Source organism: Sinocyclocheilus rhinocerous, unplaced genomic scaffold (genome assembly GCF_001515625.1).
Source record: "Sinocyclocheilus rhinocerous isolate Xijiao unplaced genomic scaffold, SAMN03320098_v1.1 scaffold3595, whole genome shotgun sequence".
Lineage (NCBI taxonomy): Eukaryota > Metazoa > Chordata > Actinopteri > Cypriniformes > Cyprinidae > Sinocyclocheilus > Sinocyclocheilus rhinocerous.
In genome coordinates, this window is record NW_015664998.1 from 415,137 (window position 1) to 428,471 (window position 13,335).

Here is a 13,335-nt window from a genome sequence, read left to right on the forward strand (position 1 = left end):
CTTTAAAGGCGATTTTCTCAGTATTTTGATTTTTTTTTTTGCACCCTCAGATTCCAGATATTCAAGTAGTTGTAGCTCGGCCAAATATTGTCCTATCCTAACAAACCATATATAAATGCAAAGCGTATTTATTCAGCTTTTAGATGATGTATAAATCTCAATTTAGAAAAATTGACCATTATGACTGGTTTTGTGGTCCAGGGTCACATATAGTGTGACCACAACTTTATTGTGTGTACTTCATCCGTAAGATTTTTTTGAAAGAAATTAATACTTTTATTCAGCAAGTGATTAATCTGATTTTAAAAAGTGGCAGAGTAAAGACATTTCTAATATTACAAAAAAAAATTTTTCATATAAATGCTGTTTTGAACTTTCCATTCATAAAAGAATCCTGAAAAGTATTTGATCAAATGCTGCCTTGGTGAACATAAAAGACTTCTTTAAAAAAACATTTAATAATTTACCAAACACAAACTTTTGAGTGGTAGTCAACTAGTCAAATCTGATTCACAAAATAATGTTGTGAGATGGTTCTTTTCAGTGAATTGGTGAATCAATGTATCCACGTTTAAATTAGTGGATATCAAATTAACATCTCATTCACTTTCCGAAGTGCAGATCAATACTTTAATTCTATTAAAAAATAGGCAACTTAGACATTCCACCTAAGATCTTTGTTTCATGGAAGAATGAAAAAAGAAGAATTTAAATAACATGATGTTGAAAATTTTTCGTTTTTTTAAGCAAACTTTTCTTTTAAATCAGACTGATTACTGAATGGTTCATATGTCATTGTGTAAGTAAAAATATGCATTTGCAAGTTGCCATAGAGACTCACTCAGGTTCAGTTTGTCTTCAGAAAACCTGCTATGTGTGTCTGAGTTTTGTTAATGAGTAACTTCTCTCTCACAGACGTGGCCAGCAACAAGCTGCAAGGCAGTAATATCTTCACCATAGCCAAGAGAACAGTGGAGGGGCAGGACATGCTGTACCAGTCTGTCAAACTCACCAACGGCATTTGGGTGCTGGCAGAAATGCGCATACAGACCGGCAACCCCAACTACACGGTAAATGGAAACAAAGAGACATGAAGGATGTTGTAGTGGCTTTTACAGGGATGTGAAGAGACTAGCAAAGTACCACTCGAACACACATACACACATAGATCGATAAAGACAAGTGGATGTGCTGGAGGAGACAGTAGCGGCCGCATGTGAGAGAGTGTGTTTCACAGAACGACTCTCCTGTTATTTCATAACGAGTCATGCGGGAGAAAGATCTGTGTGTTTGTGTGCATGTGTGAGAGATGAAACCGGTCAAAGGGGAAAGGACTGCTGGGTAGATAAACACTGTCTTAAAACCTACTGAGCTGCATGCCTAGATAGCATTTTATTTGCCTCAGAGTCTAAAAATGCTAGTCAGGCTGCATGCTAGGTTGGAGACCTAGCCATTGTGTTCAGAGAGAAAGAGAGTTTGGCAAATCCTGTGTGGGCAAAGATAAGGAAAGAAGATTGTCAAGAAAGATGTCAATCCTCTTGTCAGTCCTTTCTCCCTTTGGTTTGTGGGATTTGCCATTATCAGCCCAATACGGAGTGTATGTTTCTTCTCCCTCACGTTCCCTTTCACATTTCCCACATGAATCATGCTTCAAACACAATTGTAGGGAACCATTTCTTCTCTCAGATCTCAAGTGTACTGTACCTAGAATTGTGTACGCCAGCTTGCTTCATTCCCAATAGCAGAATATGCATCCACCCGAGTCCTAGAGAATTTAATTATTAATATATTATACAATTATAATTATTTTTCCTCGGAGTTAATCAGCATATGCAGCTGTTTTCATCAGAAAATGCCCATTTATTGTGTTATTCCACCGTGTTGTGGCACTTTTCATGAATCATGTACAAATTGCTGTACCATTACTTTTCTTTAGAGCAATAAAGGCACACATCCCATGTTCTTTGAAGAGGAAACCACTAGATGTTGCATAAACTATTATCTAATATAAAATTAATTGCATCAAATACATCTAGCCCCTACTGAGTGCTTAATTTAGGATAAATCTGCACCATGTGCCCAAGTATCCTCTATCACATCTTATTGTCTATGTGATGAATGTGATTTCATATGTGATGTTTGATTTTCCTGTATTTTTTCCTGTGTTTGCTCATCTCTGCACTCACCTTCGATGATGACAACACAATGCAGGAAATGGAGGTTGGGTGTTTTTTTCCCCCCAAAATAATCTTAACTTAAAGGCAGAGTGAGGGATTTCTGGTAGCCAATGTTTATATTTGAAATCACCAAAACAAACACGCCCCTACTTATTGCTGATTGGCTACAAGTTTGTTTTGCGATTCGGCCCGAATCAGTTTTTAAAGCATTTTTGAAAAATCCCTCACTCTGCCTTTAAACTAAACATCTTACCTTTTACCTCTTGCTGCCTTTAAATAAACATCATTCTTTCGTTTACTTCCTTCTATCAACAGTAAAACAGTAAAGTCCACCAAAACAAAGCATGTCTGTAATAGTGAAGCATAATAATGAATATCACAACTATGTGACTTCATATAAGAGCAACTGTTTTGAAGGGTCAAGCAAACCACAGTATAAGGAAATGTGCAGAAAACTTGGAGTTTTATTTTGTAGTCCTTTGTCATAATAGAAAAGCTTGACATTATAGGAAGACACAGAGGTTGTGTGCACAGAATTGTTTTCCAGATTTCAGTCCAGGAAAAATCAAATTGAATAGCCTTCATAAAAGGAGTTGCTCTTCAGCAGAAACCCGTCGATTCACGGCATGTGCTTTTAATGTGCACAAGACTTGCTCTCCTATACACACACCAGTGTTTCCTGTAGTGCTTTTAACCGGAGGCACTCCACCGCTGCTGAATCTATAAATCTGCTGTTAAATCTACACCGCCACCGCAAAATTATATTTTAATTTGAAATGTGAGCTGGCCGTCTGAATTGAATGTGAGGAGATTAGACAGAGTGCTGCAAAATTATAGCAAGAAAACAAATGGTTTTCGTGACTGCATGCAAAAACAAATGTATGACTCGACCAGTGTTGTCCGATTCTCTAGTAAATGACTCACTCCTTTTAATGAATTGTTCAAGACTATTTACAAAATTCCATCAAATCTTTCATTGAATAAACTAAATTTGTCATAAATGTTGACTTAACACATCTGTATGGGTCTGTTAATCTTCCATCTCTTTCCTCGCATCCGAACAGCCACTTTAATAAGAGGCAGAACTGTTATTCCCAGCTCAGACGCACGGTCCATGTATCATGGTTGTTTTGTTCCTGGCTGTTGTTGTAGCATATAAACAGTATCTGTCTGAAAGGACAGAAAAATGTGGCTGTGTGGCTATACTGTGAACTGTTGTGATGTTTTTTTTTTTTTTTTTAATATCTAGCAATGTTTCCATTAGCTACAAAGCTCTACAATTTGTCACTGTTCGTCGTCCCTATAGCAACAAGGCGTCCAATAGCATGGCCCGGTTCCCCTTTAAATGCTGCGAGCGTCTGATGGCAGGGATCTGTTAAAGCATTTCTCCACAAACCTTCGTGCAGCACCCCGCTGCTTCCAGTCTTGCTGTCATCCCATCATCTCATCTGTTTTTGATTACATTCTTCCCCATTGTCGCAACCCACTGCTATATCTCTAAGTCTTAGAGTCACACCATCCATTCTTCCTTAATTCTGTGGTTCATGCTCACCACCCACCTGTGCAGTATCTCTCTCTTTGACTTCATCTCTCGAGTCAAATTATAGAACAATGCAACTGTTAATAAAACGCCTCTGCATACAGGAAACTGATGCCACATTGCAAGTCAGCACCAATGTCATTGCGTCTATGTTTGTGCACCCACTACATTCTGCATGAAGCTAAGACAAAACCCTCCAAATCTGACGGAACTAATGAGAGCTTGAAGTGGAGTAGGCCTGCATTTGATTGATAAGGACATGCCCACTCATTCTTAGATGTTCTCAGCATATTCATTCAGCTAATTTATCTGTCTAAATCTTACTGATGATGAGTTGAATGATCTTTAATGAGCACTTTGCAGTGTTCCCTAAGCTGTATATTGATTTTTACTTTTATAAATCTGTTCAGCATATTGCATATTAATTTTAATTAAGTTTTTTTTATTAATGTTTAAAATTTTATCATTTTAATATATACTACCATTCAGTAAGACTCTGGGGTCAGTAACTTTTTTAGTCAAAAAATTCCTGAAAAAAAATCACTGATTCCACAAAAAAATATTAAGCAGCTCAACTGTTTTCATCACTGATAATAAGAAATATTTCTTGAGCAGCAAATAAGCATATTAGAATGATTTCTGAAGGATCATGTGACACTAAAGACTGGAGTAATGACCATCACAGGAATATATTACATTTTTAAATATATTGAAATAGAAAATAGTTTTTTTTTTTTTATTGTAAAATTTCATAGTATTAATATCACTGTATATTAAAAATATTTCCGACCCCAAACTTTAAAGAAGAATTTAGTTTGCAATAAACTGCTATATATGTAATTTGATTATATGTTGTCATATACCTCTATATCAGTGGTCACCAACCTTTTTAGGCCCAAGATCCCTGACCTCGGCCTTTATGAAAGACAAGATCTACCTATTGAAGAATTGATAGAAAAAGACATCCCAGATTGTACTTCATACTTGAGGCCTTTTACTTAGTATTTTAATTACTGATGCGCCGATCACAGCTGATTCAGAATTCAGATTTTCTTTTCTTTCTTTCTTTCTTTTTTTTTTTCAACTAGCAAATTGGATTCTGATACTGATACTGATTTTTAAGCAAATTTATTTATTGGCTATTTGCTTTATAACAAACAAACTGGCTTTAAACAAAAATATCTAGCCATTTGAAATTAGAGGCAATCACTGCATTTTAATCATGATCTGCACGGGCAGTTGTTTTTGATTTGATTTAGATTAATTTCAGGATTTAAAACAAAAACAGAATGGTCTGACTTTAGGTGTTATTTATTTATTTGCTACATAAAACATCTGCACGAAACAAAAACAGCAGGTCTGAATGAGACGCACTCTCTGACAGCAGGTGGCGCCTATGAACAGGGTTGCCAGGTTTTCACAATAAAACTAGTCCAATCGGGATCTTCAAGTAAAATTCACATTCCAGGGACTAAATATCACGTTATTGGGGTCGCTTCAACCCGCGGACATGAACAACAACCTGCGGCAACAGTGTTAAGTAGCCTAAATTCCGCGGGAAAACCGCGGACTTGGCAACACTGTTTATGAACAGACCGCACTATAGCGTTTCCTTGTTTACCGCTGTAAACTAAGCAGAGTTGCGCTTTATACGGAGAAGAAAATGCCATTGCCATCGAAACTTTTCTCAAGACAGTTCCCTTCAGTGATACATTAATATAACCCCAGAAATGTAATGCATTTTTGTACTTATTTTACTGTTTTTTTCGGGATCTACTGAGACAGTGATAAAGATCTACCAGTCGATCGCGATCGACGGGTTGGCGACCACTGCTCTATATAAATCAGTATATGTTAATTTAATCCACCAATATATTCTGATTGACTGTGATTCTATTCTATTATAAAGCATTTTTACCTTGAAACAAACATATTCAAATACTTGTCATTGGAAACGTTCCATCATCTTTAGTGGACACAGTATTAGGAATCTCAAACTTTGTGTGTGTAGACACTAATCTTTCTTTTGACTAGTGGGAGCCTCACAGTCGCTGTGGAAAGCTGCAGGGTGATCTCATAGAAGCCCAGAGAGAACTCTTGGGTGTGGGAGGGATAAATTGTGCCATTGATCTCTCCCTCTCCCTCACGCTCATCTCTTTCCCTTTCGCACTTACGATGCCGTATTGCACAGTACCCACAGGCTTTCTGATTATTCTCTGTATGATTGGTCCATGAGAATCCTCAAGTCTGCTGCAGCGCTCACTTGACAAAATCGGAAGCAGGTGTTGCAGTAGATGGAGGTCTCCACTCATGTCAGCCTCTCCAAGCAGAGTTGCACCTCTGACATTAGTCTACATTTGTTTGTCTATTACTCTGTTAGTGCCATATGAGATCCTTTTAGGAGGAACAGCTTTTTATGTGGCTCGCAGCAAGTAAACGCAGCTTGCTTATGAATTTGCTACAGGTGGTTAGTTGAAATTGTTTCTCAATTTCATGAATTTTCAGCAGCCATTACTCCAGTCTTCAGTGTCACATGATCCTTTAGAAATCATTCTAATATGCTCATTAGGTGCTCAAGAAACATCAATGTTGTAAACAGTTGTGCTTAATATTTTTGTGGAAACCATTATGCGTTTTTTTAAGGTTTCTTTGAAGTTTAAAAGAACAGCATTTATTTGAAATAGAAATATTTTATAACATTATAAATGTCTTTACTGTCACTTTTCTTACTGACCATACATGTTTGAACAGTGGTGTACTATATATTTATACGATACATTTTATATATGCTTGGTGAAAGTACCGTTGTGCTTTCAGACTTGAAATTAGTGTAATAACTTTTTCTTCAACTAATAATAAGGCAAAAATTGGAAGCGTTAGTCAAAGTCTAAGCTTGTTTTGGTCTTCATGGCAGTGTTTGTAATTTTGTGTTTGTGTGGTTGCTCTTGGCAGAGTGAAGGAGATTTATATTAGTGTGTTGGCAGGCTTTCAGCATTACTAGTGTTTATTAGTTTCTCTCACATTCTTTTTCTTCGCTTTGCAATGTCTCAATTTTCTTAGCATGCCCTCAAATCTTCACTTCTTAACAATTTTGTGAAATTTAAATTGATGTTTGATATTTGCCAGCGTGTCTGTAATTAAATTCTAATCTCTCTTTCTGTTTCTTTCCGCAGCTGTCAATAAAATGCAGAGCGCCAGAGGTCTGTCAGTTTGTGTACCAGTGCTATGAGTTGGTGCTGAAGAACTGAAGTGGGGGAAACCAACAGGAAACTGCAGTTCCCAGGCATCGTTTGGGTGGCTGAAACTTGATTGGACCAGTCAGAGAAAGAACCCCCGCTGGCTTGCATTTCCCTCAGACTGTGCTTTCAGCATTGACGGAATCCCAAGGAATTTTTCTTCATTATTTTGTCCATTCCCAACACCCTTCTTTATCCCTCCTGCAATCCTTAAAATATTACAGTTACGGTCTCTCTTCTAAAATACAACACACAACATATAAAGATATCATCTTTATTTCACATATGTGCAGGTGTTCTTCTCAGCAAATTTCTTTGCCTTTACTACATGATTGCTACTGTTTATCCTGAGTGATTTTTTCCCCCCTCATGAAGGTCAAGCATCATGCGCAGAAGATCTCAAGAGTTTTAGACCAGCCTGTATTCGTCATCCATCCAGTTGTAGGAAGGGTGGGTTTACTACAGTTGAGAGAAACCTTTCAACACTGCTGTTTTTAATTTAGTCTTAATAATCAGACAGTGGGTCGCTGGGTTTGTATTCACACAAACAGTTGTGTGAATGCTTAAGGTTCAAATCTTTATTTATTAATTTTTTTCTGTATTATAAAGCTCTCCCCGGTCTTTCCTCAGTAATTTAAGTCTCCCACAATTTCTTTTAAGGGAATGCTTTGTGTTTATCCAGAAGCACTACACAATTGCCGAGTAAACTTTTTTCTTTTTCTTCAAAATATCTCTGTATTTGCTGATGACTACGTTCGCAGTCATGGTTTGCTATTAAGCTGGGTTTATTTTTAGTTACTACTGTCTTTTGTGTGCAGTGTATCAGCTTTGTGTTTGTGTGTCTGAGTTGAAGATGTAACCTGCTGCATGTTCTCTTCCTCCTGGCAATCTTCCCTGTCCTCACTTATTTCCCCGTTTGTCGATTTACATGCCCACATATTCAGGGGGGTTGTCGATTTAGTGTGTGTGTGTGTGTTTTGTTGCAAGCAAGATAAACTGTTGGATCTGTGAGGGAGACTCGACTCCTAAGATCATCCTGCAGAAAAGTAATACTTTATGGTATGAATATCTTTAAAATCACTCTGAACGCGATGCATCAGATGTCTCCTGCTTTGCAAAACAACTTGTTCACTGAACGTTTCTTCTCTCATTCTTTACGGGTCAGGGAGATGTGGTTAAACTTCTATGTCCATGTGATGTTTAATTTCCTTTTAAACCATGTTGACAAGGTGGACAGACCTCTCTCAAGCTTAATGTAAAATACCACCAGACAAACACTGCTGACCTGATACACTTAATGCAGTGTGTGTACACTTAGAAGTTCCCAAATAACAATGATTATTGTTTTTCTTTTAAATCATAGTTTGTTGATTCTGTATGTGTGTTATATACTGTGGGTTTAGTCATAGGGGTGACTACAAGGAGATGTCCAGTAAAGACATTTGCTTTACTTTTTGTTGGATTCTGTCATGAATGCAGCATCTGTTATAGAAATTTAAAAAGTATATTACCCATTGATTTAAATTGTAATTATTTCAGCCTGGTTTTAAGTTTAAAAAAAACATTAAAAGTCTTAAACCCTTGGTTTAAATAACATGGACTGTCCAAAAAGTGTTTCAGAAATGTGTAATCCCTCTGCAAAATTTATGCAAGTCATTATATTTTAATACTTTGAGTATTGACCACTCTTGACTGCTTCAGTTACAGTCCTAACACCTTGTATATTGTTTTATTCATTCATACTCGTAGGCAATATGACTAATTTAACTAATTTAAACTAGACTTCCAAATATCACCTTTTTGTAGTAAATGTGAAATCCTGTCGGGCACAAGTTGAACCTGCTTCTCATCTAATGACATTTTCTCGAGTGAAACTAATAGGCTACCTTACTGGGGTTGCAAAGGTTTCAGGAAATGCCATTTATTATGGTCTGCAGGCATGCATCATCCGGTCCTTCGCTAAAACAGGAAGTGAATACTCATAATTGATTGTGTAGTGTAGTTGTGTAGTGTTTTACCAATATTTCTGTTTTGTTTGGTTGTTTTTTCCCTGTTCTGTTTAGAAGCTATGATGGGCAGGATCATATCCAATTTTATTCAATACAGTTCGAATCCTTGCTGAGCTCATGTTTAAGCACAATTTCCTCTTTGTTGTGTTGACTGTCTTGTGGTGATGAAATTACAGGGTAATGTAGAATATTAAAGGAGATGGGGGCCGCATGTGTATCCAACCATATAATTCAGTGGAAGTGCAATCATGCCAAGTCTGAAGCTCAATTTTGAAGCTGATGGCAAGCAATCTAAGCAAGGAAGACAGGAGGCTTCCGTTGTAATCTATTGCTCATGGTACTAATGAACTCGGCCTGACCACCAGCATGGCAATTGAAAGCTATTTAGATGTTACAGCATTCATGATTGATGTTTAATGGATATTTTTTGTAGAGTTGTGTGTGTACTGACAATCTGAGATGTGTCTCACAGTCCTGATTATTTGTCAGGTTTAAGAATGGCCTGAAGCTGATAGAGGGAGAAAAATCACCATTTTAAATGTGGACTGAGAGGACAAAAACACAGAGAAATTAATATGTCTTGTGTAAATCAAATTTGACTAATGGATGAATTTATTCCAGGTTTGTAATCCAAATATCATTAGATTACAGGCCATGCTATTTTGATACCCAGCACTTCTATCATCCAAATGAGCATGGGGAAATTAAAAGCTCTAGAGACAGTGTGACTATATTCCTGCAGATGACCATTAAATGAGAGCAGATTTTAATCGCACGACATTATGTACGTACTCTATTGTGTCTAGATTTATGCTTTTTTCTAGCGAACATTAGTGGATTTGTGAGATTTTCAAAAGCGGTTTTTGAACCTCTTGACTTGAGGATGGAGCGGGTTACTCTGGCTATAGCGGGGAGCGGCAATTGAAAAATCCGGAGTGGAATTACAGCGTAGTGATTACAGAACGCTTGTAAATCTCTTCAGCTCCGCGCCACTCAAACAAGCGGTTCCAGACCGGCTTTCGGTTATTTATTTATATAATTTTTTTCGTGTGGCGGGTAAGAAATATATGAATTAACTTGACTATGGTAACTTAATTTTTTTCTTTAATCTTTAGTTACTCGAAATGTTTTACTTAAACGTTACACAACAGTTTGATAAGAAAGTAACAATTGCACAGTTGTACTGAATATCAATACTTTAGCTTGTTTACTAAACAAGCAACACTCATCATTCCTGTTTGAGCTAGATAGTCGAAAGTTACCTTACATTTTCACCTTGTATTCCTCCCATAATGCAAGTAATTTCTGGATATGACATACGAGTGACCTTTTAGAGCTGATATGGCCAGTAAACATTAGCGCAAGCCTAATGCGCGCGCGTCAAGGTGAACCACATGAGTGCGCGCGGAGGAGCAGCACACAGGAGGGTGACTGACTGCTTCACATGTAGCTTCAACGACAACGAGAGGTCTGTGCGGATACAGTCCACCGACAGTCTCACGGAGCTTAACGATGGACCTTGGCGCAGACTGCATTTGGCTAGCGGTGAGGTGCACGTTGAAGCGAGCACTCTTGCGCTCGCGCAGCACGCACTGCTGAGATGATGTGGGAAGGTATGAGAGGTTACGAGGAGAAAGGGTCAATGGTAACCTCGAGATCGAAGAGCACCCGTTATCCCGAGAGCTGCCAGATGGATGCTGTTGGAAAATGACGGGTTTCGAGCTCCAGAGCTGTGTGTAGGAATACTGTGCGCTGGAGCATTGAGGACTGTTCCCCAATGGAATGCAGAAAAGACAGCGCAACTGCCGCAGTGAATGAAGTTGGTTTGTTGATCCATTCATTAACGGATAATACTATCAGTATACTTCACCAAAAGTGATAACGAAATGTATCAGAAGACCGTAGACCTGTGAACAAACTCTTATTTATTTGAACATCCACGACGAGCGTTCTCATCGGCAGAGGGAATTTAAACGCAAAAAGGCGCACGGTCACAATTCATATTATTGTTTTGATTTGTTGAGCAGTTTTCCAAGTGTCTTGATCGGTAGCGGTTGTCAGCAGTCCTGATCCGCGCGGGATGGTCGAGACGCTGAGCATCGCCGTCATCGGAGCGCCTGGAGTCGGGAAAACTTCTATCATCCGTCAGTTTATTTACAATGACTTCTCCGAGACTTACACCCCCACCCAAACGCGATACGTGTACAGACCCTCGGTCATTCTTAACGGTGTTATGTACGACCTGAAGATTTTGGATGTCCCGCCAATTTCCTCCTTTCCTTCAAGCCCGAGTCAGGTAACGTTAGGCTACAGTAGAACTGTAAAGCGCTCATGCGTGCATGTTGTTTGTGTAGCAATGCATCAGAGTACAAAAAAAAAGCAATATACGTTATTTAAAGCACATACAATGTAGAATAAACACTCTAATGTATATAACAGATAAAAAAGTTAAATATTTTACTGGAAAAGTAGGCTACATGTATTGTTGAATATATATAGAGATTTTAAACGTAAGTTATGGTAATTTTAAACATTTTCACACCCAAAACAAATTCATTTTACAGTATCTACTATCATGGCCGTATGCAGGGTTTGAAAATTATTGAAGTCTGGGGTGGAGTTAAGAATTGTGCTATAATAACCCCTACAAATACAACTATACACTAACACTTTAAAAGAGACATACATGTAGATGTTTGTGAAAGATGTTTTATCTGTTTTGGAGGGATGAACACTGTTAAATTATACCATATTTATTACATCAAAATGTGTTAGTAGCCCACTTTACTATAGGTAAGGGTGGATAATTGTATCAGTTGTTTATTATTCATGCAGCAATACATAATGCTGTTATTGTTTTCATTAATAACCATTGCTATACTGATGATAACTTTGTCTAGTGCTCTTATGGATGTTTTTAGCATGACATTGTGAAAATTTAACTATACTGAATGAAATAGCATAGACTTCTTCATAGTGCTTGCATATTTCATTTCATTCTGTAACCTAATTGTTCTACAGAACTGTGTACAAGTGTTAAATGCTACTGTTCTCGATAGCGTTGATAAAGTTTCTGACAGATAATATTATGATGATTTTTGCGTTTGCCTTACGGAATGTCAGCAATAACCTGTCCGTGGGCATTTTTGTTTACTGTCAGTTTAAGCACCGGCGAATCAATGTTGCCAGATATAGCTATGAAAACAAACAACCGAAAAATAATCCGAAATTAGAGCCCTGCATTTCAGATTTTTTTACGCCCCTCGGGCCGGGCTTCTGGCCAATTTTCACGTCATAGTTCAAACGCGGGCCGGGCCTCGGGCCTGTTTTAGGCTTCTCCTTATTTTTTATATTTTAGACATCCATCAATTAGTGATGAAAAAAATTGCCTCTCTGGTGGAAACAACACAAAACTAGTGTTTTCTGAGTCGGTGTCGCAAGGATGAAGTTGCCGATCCTCAGGGGCGTGTCTACGTGGTGGCCAGGGGTGGCACCGGCCCCCCTGAAATTTGGCTGGCCACCCCAGGTGCCCCCCCTACCAGATGTCTTGCGATAGGCTCGCGCGAGGACGAATCTCTCCAGGTGCTCCCCCTACCAGATGTCTTGCGATAGGCTCGCGCGAGGACGAATCTCTCCAGGTGCTCCCCCTACCAGATGTCTTGCGATAGGCTCGCGTGAGGACGAATCTCTCCACTCTCACTTGTTTAGTGAGTGTACACGATGTATTATAACATACATCGTTCCGCAAACACAACCTCCTCCGCGGTCCTCAGATTAGTTACGCTAGGTCGGTAATTCTGATAAGCTGTCGGACACGGGCCGGGCTAGGGCCTGAGCGTCTTGGGCCAGGGCCGGGCTAGGGCCTAAATTTGAGGCCCGTGCAGGGCTCTAACCGAAATTAGTTCAAATCTTTTGCAAATAAGATTAGATAAAGACATTGCTAACTCTAAACTGCAACTTCCCACTTTATTAACTTTCTAAAGTGTCGAATTAAGTGGAAAAGACAAGTCCAAAGACACTTATAATAGCTGGATCTGGCAACACGGCGGAGGCTGCGCCCGCGCCCGCGCCCTCTCTCACAACTCTCTTGACTCGAGCTTCGTTCCCTTCGCCAGCGTCTCGCAGCGATCATTTTCATAATGCTAAACATTCTTGCAAACTGTCTAAACTGAATTATACATGCAGACACTCATATGAGGAGTTTTAAACAGCAAATTAGTCATTCAGAGAACAAACTTTATTTTTGAACATGAAAATTTTCATTGTGACCTTCATGGTGACCTCATAGCTGGCTACAGCAGGGCCGTTTCTAGCCATTTTGACGCCCTAGGCGAAATCCCTATTAGCACCCCCCCGCCCCACCCCCCCCCCCC

The 13,335-nt window shown here is 38.8% G+C and overlaps 2 protein-coding genes across 2 annotated transcripts in view; both read left to right on the forward strand.

Annotated features, from left to right (window-relative positions):
- LOC107730709 (AP-1 complex subunit beta-1-like) overlaps positions 1-8,294 on the forward strand; it is a 41,378-nt gene extending 33,084 nt beyond the window's left edge. Inside the window, exons 22-24 of the mRNA XM_016541589.1 lie at positions 916-1,070; positions 2,212-2,220; positions 6,891-8,294. Of these exons, the coding sequence (XP_016397075.1) occupies positions 916-1,070; positions 2,212-2,220; positions 6,891-6,965 (239 nt within the window). The 3' untranslated portion in view covers positions 6,966-8,294. The remainder of the gene's footprint in view (positions 1-915; positions 1,071-2,211; positions 2,221-6,890) is intronic.
- A 2,652-nt stretch (positions 8,295-10,946) lies between these two features.
- Positions 10,947-13,335, forward strand: part of LOC107730711 (ras-like protein family member 10B) — a 25,991-nt gene continuing 23,602 nt past the window's right edge. The window contains exon 1 of the mRNA XM_016541592.1: positions 10,947-11,258. Within this exon, the coding sequence (XP_016397078.1) occupies positions 11,043-11,258 (216 nt within the window). The 5' untranslated portion in view covers positions 10,947-11,042. The remainder of the gene's footprint in view (positions 11,259-13,335) is intronic.